This window comes from Lytechinus pictus, chromosome 5, assembly GCF_037042905.1.
Source record: "Lytechinus pictus isolate F3 Inbred chromosome 5, Lp3.0, whole genome shotgun sequence".
In the NCBI taxonomy this organism is placed as follows: Eukaryota; Metazoa; Echinodermata; class Echinoidea; order Temnopleuroida; family Toxopneustidae; genus Lytechinus; species Lytechinus pictus.
Genome location: NC_087249.1, coordinates 31,782,111 through 31,800,056, shown reverse-complemented (window position 1 = coordinate 31,800,056; position 17,946 = coordinate 31,782,111). Strand labels below are relative to the sequence as shown.

Here is a 17,946-nt window from a genome sequence, read left to right as displayed (position 1 = left end):
TAACATTTCTCGGCATGTCTTCATGAATATTCATGAGGTGGGCTGATGACATATCCCCAATTGTTCATTTGTATTTTATTATATGAAATTAGGTTTATTTTAAAAATTTCTACCAAAAACTAAACCAATTAGATTGACAACTAATTAAAGTGCATTAGTTGTTTCTTGCTGCAACTTATTTCATTATAATGTAGACAAATCATTTACACATTATGAAAAAAATGAAACAATTATGATTTGATGTAATAACGTACGAATGAGGAAAGTGGGGATGTGACATCATCCGATTTTGATGACATTTTCAGGATTTTGCTCTGTGAATTTAGCCCGCCGAGTTGATATGCCAAAACATCCTACCTAAACACTGTCAGTCTCACACTCTTCTCTCTCCCACTCTTTTCATGCATTTTTGTATTCTCTCACCACAATATGAAGGGGGGAGGTAGCACACGACCAAAATAATAACGACATGAATTACGGGACCTCTCCTTTTTATTCCTTTTCTTCCTCTTATCCCCCACTCCCCACCTCTTGAAAAGTTATAGGGGGAGGTCTTCGCTTACCCCCACCCCCCCCCCTCTGGTCATATCTGCGTATAATTTCTTTGTAGTTTCCCTTCGGTGTTCTTATTTTCTATCTCCCTCACTCCTGTCCATCATTATCGATATCCCTAGTTTCTCTGTCTCTGATTATTACTCACTCCCTCTTCATCGGTTGGATTTATTTTTTCTCCCCTCTAACTATATACATTACACCATTATTCGGAAACAAAATCTCTATAAACCACGCTCTTTGTATTAATAGTTCTGCCATGAAATAATTGAATATACTTGTTTTTGTTTCAGGGCATTTAGTTGGTTATTTGATACTCCTAATAACTTTCGAGAGGAGATGGTAAATTATGTGATGTTATAATAAATCAAATTAATTTAATTTGTGAGGATACCCCTATATAAATACCCCTAGTATAATCAATTGACCATTGACCATAAATAAATAATTCACCATTGCGGTGAATTTAATAATAGATTTCCTTTCATCAAATAAACATTTACAACATAATAATCAACACACAAGAAAAGCATTCCCATCTTATTAGAAAAAAGACAAACAATATTTAATACTTTCATAAAAAGAGTACATCAAGATTCTCTATACAATCCTTCATTATCTCAAATCTCAATTCTTCCATATAGGCCTTGAAGGCCGCCCCTTCAATAAACAAAACAGTATTATCAATAAATGGTGTAAACTGTATAAAGTCATATACAACCACACCAAGGCAACCCAAACAATGATGAAAAGTGAAATTAGGAAATGGATGTATGTATTTTAGTTGTAATGCAAGTATATCATATAAGCTATCTTGGCCCCACAACTTGTAGGGTGTACACAATGAGAATCTTAACAAATAGAAGCGTCCTACGGAAAAATAAATTGTAGTGATGCAAAAAAAAAAATCCTGAACGCTACTGCAATACTTCAATTAAGAATGGTTCATCTGAGTAAAGCACATACTAATAACACGTAATAATAACAACAGCATGATGAAACAAGGGAAGGAAACGGTCACGGAATGACATCGACATTTACTAGGATAAACAGTTATTTCATTCGAATATCATCTAACATAGTGTTATTGAGGCGACGAAACCTCATATCTCAATTTTCGGGAAGATCACTATTCTTAGAGAATGACAAGATATTTAACTGTCCGAATCCAAGCTCTCTAGTATGTCTTGAATGAAGCAATTACAACATGACAAAGGCCATTGGTCACACTCCCGAACAAATACTTATTCGAGTTACAAGGTTTTGTAGCCCTAGCAGAAACGGCGAGAAAACTTTGCTCATTTTGATATGTGAACAATCAAAAGAGTATTTTGTTTTCTTTAAAGCCAGTCAGCAGCTCTCTTCTCTGGTTCTCCGGTACGGTAACCGGAAGTACCGGCACGACCAGTATCATGCACCCCCATACCACTTGCTATACCCCCGCCACCGCCTCCACCGTTACGGCTAAGCGGTATGTTATCTCTCTTCTGACGGCTTTTGACTGGAATTCGGACGCCGCTGTTCCCTCGAAGATAGAAATAAATGGTCTCAACGGCAAACATAATAAGACTAGAAGCAAAACCTAGAAGCATTAGGTAGTAAATACCAGCCAGATCGGCTCCTGTGATAGACTTCTTTGCTTGCTTTTGCCATATGGATGACTTGGAGCAATATGGTTTGTAAAATGAAGTGCTTGTGATGTTGGCGATGACGCCATTTCTCTTGAGCTTGTTGATAGCGTAGGTGAGTTGGTCACGGAGCGGTGACCCTGACTGAACTGCTAGAGGGAACCTGATCTTGGTGACATACCCACCAGACACGTAGAGATCACATGGCCAACGATAGGCCTCATACTCGAGCATTTTCCTCTCTGAGAGCAAGGCGTAACGCCCGTTGTCCCGCCTAACCTTACGGACGCCTTCGATGCTGTCTTGGACGATCTTGTCCTCGTCACCGGTCTGGATGTCGTCCCACGTGATTCTTTTGTCCCCTGTGGTCGACTGGTGAAAGAGATCATACGTCGGACTGTTCCGGACAACGCCATAATCGAACTGTTCCTGCTTATTGAGGTCATTGAGGCTGTATATATTCATGCCAACCTTGCTGGCCATTAAGAACGGAGTGAGGTTGGAGACGTAGAGCCATACCATGATCAGCGTGTACGCAAACCAAAAGCCGGTAAAGACTCTTCCGCTGTAGGAATGTGGCGACTTCTTGTACCCCTGGAAAGCCCAGATGGACATCATATAATATGTAGTATTGTAGAGAGTGAAGGTATCACCCTCTTCCTCAGTGGCCTCTCCACGGCTGGATAGCGCCCTCCATTCATTCTGGTTCAGCCGACTGATAACCCACATCAGTATCGTGGCAACAAAGAAAGCAAGGAAATTAGCCATCCAGGCATAGACATTGAATGGGAAAAGTGGCACGAACGGGTATTCCCACACGAAAGAAGGATGCTTGATGAGGAGTTTGATGTCGCTTCTATACCAGACGGACGTATAATCGATAAACTCCTCTCGAATATCAGTCTTGGTTAGAGCAGCAGCAATGATATCCGCGTCCTAAAAAATAAAACAATTGATAAAAGTCATTTTCTGAATTTTGACAAAAAAGTATAAGAATGAAAAAATAAAATACATAATTGTCAATTTTGTTTTTATCAGTTTCTTACCAAGTATCATTTTGATAGAACATTAAGAGGAATGGAGTCCGATGGGGGGGGGGGGGGGAATCTCAACCCCCTTGACCAATTTTCATTCTTGAGCTTTTTATTTATTCTCGCCCCATAGTAAAATAAACCTGCAATTTCAACAGCTCTACCGGACTATCAGTTCCCGCAAGTCCTAGTTGGCCCTGGCCATTGATCACTTCGACGAATATAAAAAGGGTTTACTCTTTTAAAAGGCAATACCTGGGCAAGACTGAAATCAGAAACAACCTCATCCATCGTCATCTTTTTCTGGCCTGATTCCCCATGTAATCTTATTGACAGCCTAATGTACTGAGCTATTAAAATTTCGTCGTAACATATGCTTTCAAGATGTCAATCTTACCCCGTCGTACAAATCTCTCATCATGCCATCCCACTCAAGTGTAGACTTGTCGTATTTACCATGGTTCCCTTCACCAAGAAGCTCAAGCCTGTAAAACCAAATATAAATCAAGATGAGTAATATCAATTAGATACAGGTATCATAATTGAGTACCAACTCTTTCATCATCATCATCATCGTCGTCATCGTCGTCATCATCATCATCATCGTCAAAGCTACGCAGACGCTTTCTGGAACGTAGAGAATCTATTATCAAATGCCCTACATGACAATGAAATCTTTGTCGTAGGTTGGTAACTCGAAACAGCAGTTTCGTCCATGACTCTGGACAAACGACATATTATTTGCAAGTTTTCGTCATGTCTGAAACGTCGGACGAAACTGATGTTCCAATCAACAATTTTCGACAAAGACCTCCCAGGTTTTCATTGTGATTTGACTTGCATCTTCAATGCCTTTATTGCGTGCTATGATTGATTCTGCGCCGCATTGCGAAAGCTCCCTAATACCATTACCACCACAAACACCCCACTACCATTTAAAGGTATTTGCTAACATTGATTTGAGCTGCGAGGTCCCACTTGTCACCTGCACCTGTGATATGTTACAAAAATGAAGCCCAGAAAAAATCGCATCCGAAAATCATTATTAAGAGCTTCAAAAAAGTGAAATATAAAGTGACCGGAAATACCATCTTCATTTCATCCATACACTTATGTGTTCTATTATTATCGGCACGATAGAAATTACACAAAACCATCAATTATAACGTATATCGAAAGGATTTCTTTCGATTTTTTTGTTGTTTTAGAGTTTTTAGGTTGACAGAAAGGCATTCATGTACATATTTCATCTCTCCTTTGATATTTTTTAAATTACATGTCTACAACGTTAGCATATGCCTTTAAGCCAGCCCTAGTCTAGTTTAAATGCTCTCCGTGTTAAAAAAATCTCATTCTGTCCAGCTCACGAAATCGACACAAAGCCTACCTATAGGTAAAGTCGAGCCCCATATCCTCTTCGAACACTTTCTTGATTTCCTTGAGGAGCATTGGGACGTAGCCGATGTAGAGGTCGAGTTCGGGATTGACATCCTGGCGACGGAAGCGACGGCGGTTAGGACGTCGAGTCAGCTCGTAGTCCCTGTGCATCAGGAAAGGAGGTTCCTGTAGGTGTTGATCAATAAGATTTTGAAAAAAAATTTTAACTGGTAATATAACAAAATTTAACGTTAATGTACAAACAAAAATATCAATTGTAGTGTCTTTGATACAAAATATCTAACACAATTTTCTAAACTTTAAAGATGGTGGTAGTAAATTTCTAGTCACAAGTCCAACTGTGCCTCACCCCCCCCCCAAAAAAAAAAAAAAAACACAGACTTCTAATGGGACATCTTGTATTTAGAAATTGCTCTACACAGTAACGAAAATATCTTACTGGTTCACTTCCATCGAACTTGATCCAATTCTAGAATTGCAAATAAAGAAGTGCTATCTTCACCACTTTGGTTCCAGTGGGATCTGTCTATATTCAAATAATTTTGCAAGATTTTGTGTATTTTTTCGATTATAATTGGGACAATTTAGGCTGGAAAGACAATTCCTATCTTAAGAGTTATGTTGTCGAATTACCTCGATACTTAGAACATGGATATGAGTGGCTTCAGCCATCCTGTAGGGTTTCATGTAGAGTCTTGAACCTGGATTCATCCATGTTGATCGTTCTTTCCTCTCCCAGTGGCCGATGTTCTGTGTGAATACACCAAGCTATAGAAAAAGGAGAATGATAATGGACTGATTGGATGGCTGGTTAATTGATAATTTTGATTGTTTAAGGTTTGCTTATTAGTTTGCTTGCTTGATCACATGCTTTTTTGATTGTTAGATAGGTAAGATGACCGACTCATTGCTTGATTGATTTGAGTGAATGATTGATTAATTGCCTGATTGGTTGATTGACTGAGGGCAGATTGTTTACTTTATTGATAATTGATTGACCGACTGTTTAATGGATTAATTGATTGATTGATTGAATGATTGACAGAAGACTGTTTGATTGATCGATTGGTCGATAGTTGAATGACTGGCTGCTTTAATATTTGATTGAACTAAGTGAGTGATAGATTTATTAATTGATTGATGATTGATTGATTTTAAGTTGATTGATTTTTAGGTGACTGGTTGGTTGTTTGTTTGAGCTTTGATCGATTATTAATTGACAAGTGATTATGTGACTGATTGTTTAATTGCTTGGTTGATTTATCAGCTAGTTGATCGGTTAGTTTGTTAGATGACTGCTGGGTTTATCGATATCCTAATGATCGGTCGCTTTGTTGATCAATGAAATTCTTGATTGTCTTACAATACGCCACCATTCGGTGTTCATCATCTTACCTTCCCCCCAAGTTAATTCACGGCACGTGTCACGTCACATTTCATTCTTTCATTAGAGACAGTATCGCACACTTTCGATTTTCGCAATCACTAAGTTCAAATAATAGTGATGTATATACATAATACATGTGTACCTTGCTCAAGATGCATTTTACACTTCCATAAAATAAGAAAAAAATAATCGCAGTGGGAGTGATTTCATTACCATGCTTGTTGAGAGATATTGGTTCTTGCCGACAAAAATATCAATGGTGTAGTTGACTCGATTGCCATCTGTATCAAATGAAACCTCTCCACTGCAGCCTTCGAAAGTTCGAGCCTGAAAAGGAGAGATTAATAAAAGTTACCACTTTAGTCGTCAGTAGTCACATATTGGGAAACCAATCGTGATGGGAGAAATCAAGACAAAGTATCATCTTTCATAGTCTGAAAACGGAAGTGCTTGTGATAGGATGGACGTTTATCTTTATATCAGGGAGTTAGATCTTTGTGATTTGGATAATTTCGTGATGTTTTATTCAAGTTAAGGCATGTAAAAATGAGGGACTGTTATGTACACTGATAGGTAAGAGGATAGGCAAGTATACTGTTGATTGATAGTTAGCGAGATGGAATGGGATACGTAAACATTATATAGAAAGATAGATATGCAGAATGACAGAGAGTCATAAAGATTGTGCAGCTAGACAGAATGAGAAACAGAAAGACAAGAGATAGAAGACGGAGTGAAGAGTCAAAACAGAAGCATTATGATATTAATAACAATGAACATGCAAATGCAGACTTTCACATCACAGTTTCGATATTTCATAATCTATTAATTTATTTCAGGCATACCTTGTGGAAATATGGCAAAAGCCGACTGATGGTCCTGCCACACGTTGCTGATGTTGGGTAGGAGCCGTGTTCGTCGTGGTAAGCTCGAAGGGCGTATGAAGTAGCCAAGAGCGAGTCGTAGGTCAACTGCTGTCTGAACGGCCATTTTCGGATGGCGTCGGGCCTTCGGGTGTAGAAGGTTCCTTCCACCGCTGAAGATACTTTCATCTTGAACCGAGTTAGGAAGGCCGAGTTGTAGCGGAGCTTTGTCTCGAGAAATGTCTTACTAAGAGAGGCCACATTCTATACCAGGGTTGAATATTTATTGCAGAAAGGACGGATTTGGAGGAAATGAAGATGCCATATTATATCAAGCTAAAATTAGGCAATTTGTATCCTTGTCACCGAATGTGAAAAGTATACTTTAAATGTTTCGGATGTCGTATTTTAAGAATTAGGGAAGACAATGCTAGTCAGAGCATAGTGAACCATTGGTCACAAAGACACAAAGACATCGGCGAAAGTTTTAAAAATACAATAGAACATAGAAAGTATTTGAACGAAAAAGTAAATTAAAAACTACCATGACATTCTTAACTCTTCTGACATCATGGTGGAGCGTGCGTAAATAGTTTATCAGGAAGGTTCCCACAGTGCACAACCAATCAAAGAACACAGTAAATGTATCGAAAATGAAAGTCAAATCTCAGTGAACAGCCGGGAGGTCTTTTGTCGAAAATTGGTGAAAAACCGGAACAGCAGTTTCGTCCTAATTTTCGGAGCTGACGAAAATTTGCAAATATGTCGTTTGTCTGGAGTCCAAATTGTCGGAGAAGACTTTTTGGTTGCTCTTTGACATGAAGGTCAATATGTTTTTCTATGTTCTTGAAAGCGCTCTGCGTCGCGGTACGAAAAATCCATTTTATCTTTATCTACAATGCTCAACATTCTACTGGATCTGGCTACTAAGATTAAATAAACTCTTTATAAACCAGTGTAACGATATGGGACAAGACTGAACAAAACAACATCAATGAACAAAAACACACTATATGCAATTAACAAAAAGTATAGGGAATATAAATGACTTCAATTGGAATCGCTAAGAAAAAGCGCCCAAAAATGATAGAAAATGATTACACTTACGGGATTACCGAAGAGCCAATGCCAGGTATCCTTGAGTACGTTTTCCTCATATGCCTATATTGGACATGGGAAAGATGAGAATGAAACTGGTAAAAAGCAAGAGGAAAGTTCCATAAATCTTTACCTTTGGTGACAGTGAGTAAATCATGCAAGGCTTACCTACCTGCAAATTAAAATTCACACATATTCATACCAATGTACCGATCTTTAGAAACTTCGTGGATAATTTATATCCATTACTTCTGGGGAGATACTAATTGATGAACCAATGACCAATTTTTACACATCTTCATTACCTAGGGAAAATAAACGGTCAAAAGGTATATTTTACCATTGATGTACAAAACTCTGATCGAGACATAATAAAAGAAACAATCGCCCTAACCAAATTGGTAACATGAGAACATTCCATTCATTGTTTTCTGATAACTTTCTCTGGTTTTTAGTGACTGGGAAGCTTTGATTGTTATGGTAGAATGTCGGATAAAACAAACTTTGTCCAAGAAAACATCGGCCAAGTTAATCTCACGAAACGCCTCCAACAGAAATGGCAAACATTTTAGAAGTATCACATACGTGATCGACGACGGTTTTGATATTCTCCTCGACGTGCATGTAGACGATGATGTTCTTGATAGCCTTCTCTTTGAGGTCTCTCATCTGAGATCTGACGTCATCAGCGAGTACCATGGGATGGATTACCCATCCGTATTCAGGAGCCTCGCTCATCAACTCCTCAAGGATATCATAGGCTGTTAAAGATATTTATAAAGAATCATTGAGATACATGCCGATAAATCGGCTTGGTAACTGGAATGGCACGACTGGAGAGGGGTGGGGGCGTGCAATTCAAGAATTCTGAATCAATATCAATGGATACTCCGGGCAGAAACTAATTATAGTAATTGAAGTTCATCGGGCAAAACGATAGAAAATTCTTTAAAATCTGATAGCAAATTAACGAATTTGTTGAAATGTACAGTTAAGCAATATTTTGTTATACACATGCCGCCATGAATATAAATTAGCTGAGCTGATGACGTCATTTTCCGCTTTCCCTTTCCTTTTGTTATTATAGGAAATCATACTTCTATCATATTTTCATATGTGTGTTGTGCATGATATATCCCCCTTGCAACAAAAGAAATAGTAGCAATGAATATCTGACACATTAAATCAGATATCAATCTATTTTTATTTCGGGGGGGGGGGGCAAAATTTGAATTGATAAAGTTTTACAACATAAAACACAAGAGAATAAGTGGGGATATGACGTCATTACCTTGCTCGTTGCATATTCGTGAAAACATGCATAGAACTGTTTCCAAAAAAAATGCAAAACTTTGAAATGTCATAACTTCTAATTCCAAGCCCGATTTGGATGAAATTCTCAGTGTTTTGTTTATTGGATTTTACTTTATCTACTCAAAAAGATTATTTGTATCCTGAAGTACCCATTTGCAAGCAAATTTCCAATACATTGTTTGTCTTTTTTCTTCCTAAGAAACGATGTAAACTTTCAGTCAACTTGACAATTCTAACTTAAGCATTGTGAGATAATTAAGTATATTGTCCTTCACCCTTCCAAAAGAATAGAAATGTGATCTGAAATTGAAAAAAAATAATTTAAGAATTGTGTTTTGTCTCCCGCTATAAAAACGTGCAAACTACCATCACGTTTTTTAAGAGTTCAGCAAACTTTATAATTAGATTATTTGGCTTTTATTCTGTCTCATCTATGGGATTCCCGTCGTGTAAGCTATGAGTTCGGAGCACTGTCATTCACTGGCAAACGATGCTTGTATCACATTGTAAAGCAGCTGAAAACAGCCGTACAAACATCAAAAGTTGAGAAGTTCACAGCTATTTTAGGCCATGTGGTTCCAAACGATGCGCATGAAATCCGCAAGACACCTTTTGGGCGGGGGAGGTGGAGCTAGCCAAGTTCAAAATCGGAGCATTTGTTACTATTGTCATCGCAGCGAATTCGACGGATTCGAAAATTTTATTGAGATGTTCACAAACCATGGCTTCACAATCTGAAAACTTTTTTAAAAATTGAAAACATCAAAAGAAATCAATCAAATTAAATCAGCGGCGGGTATCCAGGTGAAGAGGAAAACAAACCATGAATCATTCTTTTTAAAAATATCGGATCCTCTCTTAAAATTAAATGTGTACGGCAATGCACAATCAATTAAGTTGGTCAGCATTAACCTCATTCATCTTTAAGAAGGATCATAAAATATGATGCCACAATGTGTATTTGTCATGTCTAAAATTTGATTTGGTTTTGTGGATGGTTTATTAAATTGACGAATTGAATATCATATTCCTTAATATCAAATTGAATAACATACACATTATTATGTTATGCAGGGCCCGCTGGTAGAGCAGTTTCCTAACTGAAGTGGCTACCCTGGGTAAATAAAACGTTGTTGTTGTTGTTGATGTTATTATCATCATCATTATTATTATTATTATTATTATTATCATCATTATCACTATTATTATAATAATAATAATTATTATTATTATTATCATCATCATCATTAGTTGTCCGGTATTAGGACATTCGGACAAGTACAATGAATAATAAAAACACCATTACATTGTGTAATACGCAAGATAGCGAAATGACAACCAGCAGTGGTTTCCGAGGGTGTAGTTGCCCCCTAAAAAAGAAGGAAACCCAAGAAAGATAAGAGCTGTCTGACTTACCACTGTCCTGGTCATATAGGTAGATCATCGTGGTCCATCTGTAATGTTTGATCACCCCCGATATCAGCTCCACTAAGTCATCTTTGATGGGATATAGCTTGATGGCCCCAGATTCGGCGGCTTGGTCGGTAGCGAGGGTAGGGGAGTAGGCATTCCCTATGACCCCTCCGAGTCCTCCACAATCCAAGCATACATCGTCGGGAATGATGAGGGTATGGGCATCTTTGTTGTTGATGAAGGAGCATGCTGGAGGAACAAGGTGAAGATGGATTTGAAGAGGAGGAGGTCGATGATCAGGATAAAATTGTCACAACTGTGGACGTAGTCAAATGCTTACGGTTCTAAACGTGCCCCCACCCTGGTTATCATCGCAATCAACAGTGTCGTCATCACAACAAATATTATCAACATCATCGGCATCATCATCATCATCGTCGTCGTCTTCGTCATTGCCATCATCATCATCATTATCACCATCACTATATACTTTAATCATCACCCCCATTACCACCATCGTCACTACCAGCACCCTCAATATATCGTCACCACCACTATCACGATCGTCAGCACCACTACCGCCATCGTAGTCACCAACAGTACTACCACTGTCACCACCACTACCGTCCCCACCAGCACCATCAATATCATCATCTCGTCACCATCACTATCATCACCACCACTGTCACAATCGTCACCCCCACTACCACCATCGTCACCACCAGTACCATCAATATCATCATCTCGTCACCACCACTGTCACCATCGTCACCACCATTGTCACCATCGTCGCCACCACTATCACCACATGTCACCCCGCCTACCACCATCGCCATCATCAGCACCTTCAGTTTTATCATCTTGTCACCACAACTATCACAAGCGTCACCTCCACTACCACCATCGCCACCACCAGCGTCATCAATATCATCATCTCGTCACCACAGCTATTTCCGTTGTCAAAACCACTCTCACCGTCGTCATCAACACTAACACCATTGTCACCACCAGCAGCACCATCACTATCGTCATCTCGTCACCATCACTATCGTCACCATATTGTCACAATTGTCACCCCACTACCACCATCGTCACCACCAGTGCAATCAATATTATCAACTCGTCGCCACCACCATCACAACCGTCACCACCACTACCACCATCGTCACCACCAGTACCATCAATGTCATCATCTTGTCACCACCACTATCACCATCGTCACCACCATTGTCACCATCGTCGCCACCACTATCACCACATGTCACCCTGCTTACAACCATCGTCACAATCAGCACCTTTAGTTTTATCATCTTGTCACTACCACTATCACAATCGTCACCCCCACTACCACCATCGTCACCACCAGCGTCATCAATATCATCATCTCGTCACCACAGCTATTTCCGTTGTCAAAACCACTCTCACCGTAGTCACCAACACTAACACCACCATCGCCACCAGCAGCATCATCATCACCATCTCGTCATCATCACTATCGTCACCATATTGTCACAATTACATCCCTACTACCACCATTGTCACCATCAGCACCTTTAATTTATCATCTCTCACCCCCACTACCACCATCGTCACCACCAGCGTCATCAATATCATCATCTCGTCACCACAACGATTTCCGTCGTCACTACCACTCTCATCGTCGTCACCACCACTCTAGCCGTCGTCACCACCACTAACACCACCGTCACCACCAGCAGCACCATCAAAACCGTCATCTCGTCACCATAACCATCATCACCATTACCACACCCACCATCTTCATCCTCCTCATCATAACATTTTCAGTATGATCACAAGATCACCAATATTGTTATACTCTGTATTGACTATTCCTGACACATACGCGTAGCTACACCTTTCGGTCACCTCTACATTTCACACAGTGTATAATTAAAACATTATTCCGACGATGTCATTGTTGACAAATCACCATCGATCGCATCTCAACATCATCACCATCACCATGGTAGCAGCTGATAGAAGGACATATATCGATCAACTTACATGCTCTTATTGCAACGGCCAACGAACCCCAAGACCAATCATTCCCATTAGGAGGTTGGTAGTGGACCACGGATACCTCATCACCGCTAGGGAGGATGGAGAAATCTCGGTTGATGAACTGCTGGGCATCCGTTAAGATGTTCTTGTAGATGTCGTCGACATGGGTGTGCTCACCGTATAAAGCACCTAGGAGGGGAATCATAAGGTTGAGGGTGTGATAGTTATTAAAAGAGAGGGACAGAAAGGTGAGAGGAGAGGAGACAGAGATATGAACAGGGAGAGATATTCATTACCGTGATTAATAAGTGTTTACATCTTGTTTTCTAAACTACACTAATAGATATATTTATACAATATCAGCTTAGTATAATGAATCAATATTTTTGACCGAAATCATCACCCCCCCCCCATCAGCTTCTCCTCGGAAAACTTTTCATCATACATAGAGATGCATTTCTTGCCTTTGTACGCATACCAAACGGGTTCTTGAACTGAACCATTGATAGACATGCATGATATAAAAAGACCGTATTTCACTCTGCTATTTATCGAAAAAATCGAAGGGTTTCAGTCAGACCCAAATATCACAACATTCAATCTGAAAGATAAGACGGGGAACTTCTACCTCCCTCTTCCCTGGATAAACTTTTTTTTTTCTTGTCAAATACATCGTTTGTGGATGATAACATTCTATCATTTCTTCGTCAACTTGGTTATCCTTTTTTCAAGACGTTCTTGTGTCTCTGTCTAGTCGGCATGGCATAAATGCTCGTGATGCTAGGCTGTCATTGATGTGAAAATATTTCATTGAAAATATCAGATAATAACTGGGGAACAGGGTGTCTCGTTGACGTGTGCGAAGACTCTGCAGATACAGAAATGATTTATGACTGACTGTAATAAGAAATGTTTAAAGGTAGGCGGTCGTGTTTTATCGAGATCTTGAACTTTCTCTTGTTCGTGTCAAAAGGGGTATCTCGTATCACCAATCGTATAAGTTAACTATCTTTCTTTGATTTCCCTGGAAAATACAGTATGCAGTATGCTACGATAAAATCAGTTATTTCTCCATGAGCATGATGAGGAAACCTCCGCACGGTATACAAAAGGCCAACATATGATTCATGTGCTACATCATAGAATCAACCATCTAAATGTCCCCTCGATCATCACTCCATCGTTAGAACGAACAAAGATATTTCCTTTACATTTTAATATCTTTCTTATTCCGCTTAGTCTTCAACCAAATCAAATGTGTTTGGAAGTTTTTATTATCGTAAAACCTATCCTGGTTTAGGTAAAATTGACCTTAAAATGAGCTTCTTTGAAGCGTTTGAACACCTCCCGTAGCAGATATGTTGGTCAATAAGCATAACTTTGAATAACCAGAGATGCTTGTCACGTCTCCTTTATTCTCTGTTTAATGTTGGCGGTCAAGGATATCTATAATTGATGATCTTGTGAAGAGATCAGACTAATAGTGATTATTTCAAATATGGCGACCTTTTATATGACAAAGATCTTTTTTCTCCAATATTATGAAAAGAGACACTCTTCTCTTATCATGAAAGACTGTCCTTTTCTCCCATCACGACAAACAACATCCTTTCCGTATTATGAATACTGGACCATGTGAATCGAACCCTTATGGATTTATGAATATTGATACATTTTCTGTTTTATGACTGGCGGACCTTCGGGTGCAGGAGCGCGCGGTTACGACCAACGGTCTCTTTTCTATAGAGAGGATCCCCTTCAGTTATATCTCTCCTACTCTTCCTCACGTGAGTCTTGAAAATTGGGAAACATTATCTTTACTCTTGCATTGGAATGATTTCTGGTAATAAGTCACTACGTCTTGCAATGAGAAGAATGAGGTTGACGAAATAGGGTATGCTGGGGGAGGGGTGGGGGCATCATATTGTATTTATTATTAGGGAAACACAACTCGTATCCTTTTTACCCCTTAATCGGCTTTTCGTTGAACTTTTCTCGCTTTGTTCCAAATACATCACGTAGAATGTTTGGTTCGTTGATTCCCATTCTTTTCTTAATCAGCCCCTTCTTTAGTCTTCATTCCTCTCCTTATTCCTTGCTTGACTGAGATTAATGATGCACAGTCGATCGATCGAAGAATGATTCCAGTGTATAATGCCGCGGAAATGAGCAGAACAATGCAGAAATAGAACGTGATTTCGTTTAACTTTACTAACATTGAGAAACATGTCATAAATATTTTTTCTTAGCTTTATAAATAACATCACATAATACTACTGTATCATGCTACTATCTTTTTATAGTCTTACATCCGGATTTTCTCCCTAGGCCTATATCCCTAAACGTACTTAATTCATAAACCACCACCACCACCACCACCACCACCACCACCACCACCACCACCACCACCACCACCACTACCACTACTACTACTACTACTACTACTACTACTACTCCTACTACTACTTCTACTACTGCTGCTGCAATATGATAGTAGTAGCTAACTTTTCGTATTCTTTTTTGCGACCGGGGGCGTCAACCTTCATCATATTCTCTTTCAGAAGAGAAGACTTTCGGAATTTCCTGAAATCTGTTTGTTTTAAAGGGCCCGATACGCCCCTTATTAAAAGCGGATGTAGGGAGCGAGCCAGTTGGAGGATCCAACTTTAGGGGTTTCGGGCAGGTATCACATCTCACCTGCATAGGTACTATAAATCACTACAACTGTCTGGTTATTTTCACGTATAGATGACCCCCATAGAGAGATTTATGAGCGTATCGTCACATGAAACATCACATCTCAGCTTCAACAACTAGATACAGATAATGATAAATTTGAGATGTGATTTTGTAACGATATCGTAATGTGCAGAAAGCCCAAATGGGAAACTGGTAACTAATGAAATTCGGAATTCCACATCCAGGCAATCAATTCAGTGATATTCTTTGATTCCTTAAAACATTTGGCTGTTCAGAAACAGTGCATTTTTTTCCTTTTATTTATTTATCCTTTTTTGGGGGGGAAATGAAATTCATAAGAGGAATTTTTTTGGGGGGGAGCAAAAACACATATTTTGGGGAAGAACTTGTTCTGTTAAACAGAATTTAGAAATTCGTTAGTTTAATCCCTTCAGTATATAAAACGAACTGTAGGTCTAATTCAAACGTTTCTACTTTGTATATAGGTCACGCATAATTCAAGGATAGGGGACTCAAAAATCAAATAGACTGCATTCATCAAATTGAAATAAAAATCATTCAAACAGATAACACAGTGTTCGTGATTCCTGCATGCATTTTCTAAGGTGGAAAAATATTGTGTTTCAGACTTTTAATTAATTCTGCCACTAAGAGTGGCATTGACGATGTCAATGACAGCGTGTTGATCGTTACTTGTTTTTGTCTTGTCGACAAAGCGCATCGGCAAATACACCAATTGTCAATCATAAAAACAAAAATGACTAAGTTATCCACACAGTTCGGGAATAACCCTTACAAGCATATGATTGTATTGTCACACACAAGATCATGATTTTCTACCTCATTTTATTGTTTATTTTACACACATAAAAAAGGTATTCTACTTAAGTGTAAAAAGTGATTTTATATATATTTTTAAAATACATTTTACACACCCCTAACTCTTTCTGGAAAAGGATAGGAAAAATTAGAACTGAAAGAACAAAATACCCAGCATCTTTCATTTTACAAAGGCAAATCAAAAAAGAAGAGAGACTTGCAATATATTAAAAAGAATATGCAAAAGAGGTGGTTTGATAAAATAAAGTTTATAAAGACAATAAACGGGTCTAATCGAAATATGACCACTCACAAGATATACACAAGAAGATGTCTAAATAGAACAACGTCACGGAGGATGGGGGGGGGGGTGTTCCGCGCCCACCCTGCCCCCTATAACTTTATACCTTTATACCTTTATACCGGATCTACTGGAAAAATACAGTTGTTTCTGCAGACTATACGTCACCCCGGCCCCTCTTTTCAAAACTTTTCTATAATGAACGGCCAATATTATATATGCATACATTTAACATTGATATTAACACGCGGGCTATCATATTGGATATATAACGAACTCTTAGGCATTTTGACGATTATACTCACCTATTTTGATGGACTCGGCGGCGCAGTAGGCCATTAGCATCGGGAGAATGATGGCATGGAGTACCCCCATCCTCATCGTCTGATTTCAACATAAAAATCGTTCCAATCTTGAGTAAAGGGTCCGCTCTCGGCAACTAGAATATAGAATATGAACAAACGTATAAATGGTGTAATTCAGTCGAAGTCACCTTCGGGGAAGATGTCCGTGATCAGTGTCGCCGTCACAGGGAAGTTCACGGGACCCCTAACTGGACCTCACAATACACACCTTGCGCTGAAACAGAAGTTCGGCGTGAAAGTTCTTTTAATCGACACCTCAGCAGCCAACCCCACGAAGAATACCAAGGTGAGACGGAACTATTTCCGGAGGGGAGATGATGAGATTAGAAGGAGGGATGAAAATAGTTTCGGTTGATCGCCGTCTTAATCCGTAACGCCTTGATGAACTTGAAGCTTGGCAATGAGTCCGTGTCATCCCAACTGATTGGTGGGGAAATTAGTGGAACAATGGAGAGAACGCCATCTGAACGCGAGACTACTTTTGTGAAGAGCCGGGACTATTTTCGACTGAAAAGAGATGGTCGTCACCCCTTCTACCTTTCCATTTTTACTTCTTCTATCCAATTTATTCTATCCTTCTCTCTAGTTAAAGAAGATACCACCTAAATGAGTTAAGCTCTGGGGATATGATGCGGGATATGACGGTCTCGATCAATGCCAACTCAGTATCCCTTATGCCCTTCTAAAGGGATCTCCCTGCAAAGGCTGGAAATATCTACCAAATAAAAAGTGGATATATTTCCCCTTAACAGGTAATTCTGATTTATTTTTGCAAAGCTTCGTCATAATTTCAAATGTAATTCACTTTGCTAATATTCATTAATGACGCCCCTAAATGCTTTGTGCATATACATGCATATCCCAGCAAGCCATTGATTCTGGCTTCACAGCCCGCGCACAGCGTATGCACTTTCCAACAATTGCTTCCAGAATTAAGCGCGGTCAAACAAAATTGTGAGATGCAATATCAACTCTGTGGAAATTAAAAAAGATATGCACAAGAACAAGATCAATCTTGAAAGAGTATTACTGACGTATAGACTTATACGTCATGT

At 39.2% G+C, this 17,946-nt stretch overlaps 1 protein-coding gene across 1 annotated transcript; it reads right to left on the bottom strand.

The window, feature by feature from the left end:
* Positions 1 to 1,092: 1,092 nt before the first annotated feature.
* On the bottom strand, positions 1,093 to 17,358 carry LOC129262092 (glutamate receptor 2-like). Its single transcript, XM_064100248.1, has 12 exons — positions 17,100 to 17,358; positions 16,832 to 16,965; positions 12,710 to 12,895; positions 10,688 to 10,933; positions 8,543 to 8,718; positions 7,967 to 8,020; positions 6,842 to 7,123; positions 6,210 to 6,323; positions 5,243 to 5,377; positions 4,599 to 4,774; positions 3,609 to 3,696; positions 1,093 to 3,116 (listed from the first exon to the last, which is right to left on the bottom strand). The coding sequence occupies exons 2-12, from the start codon at positions 16,905 to 16,907 to the stop codon at positions 1,893 to 1,895; spliced, it is 2,757 nt and encodes a 918-aa protein (XP_063956318.1). The 5' UTR covers positions 16,908 to 16,965; positions 17,100 to 17,358; the 3' UTR covers positions 1,093 to 1,892.
* Positions 17,359 to 17,946: the final 588 nt, after the last annotated feature.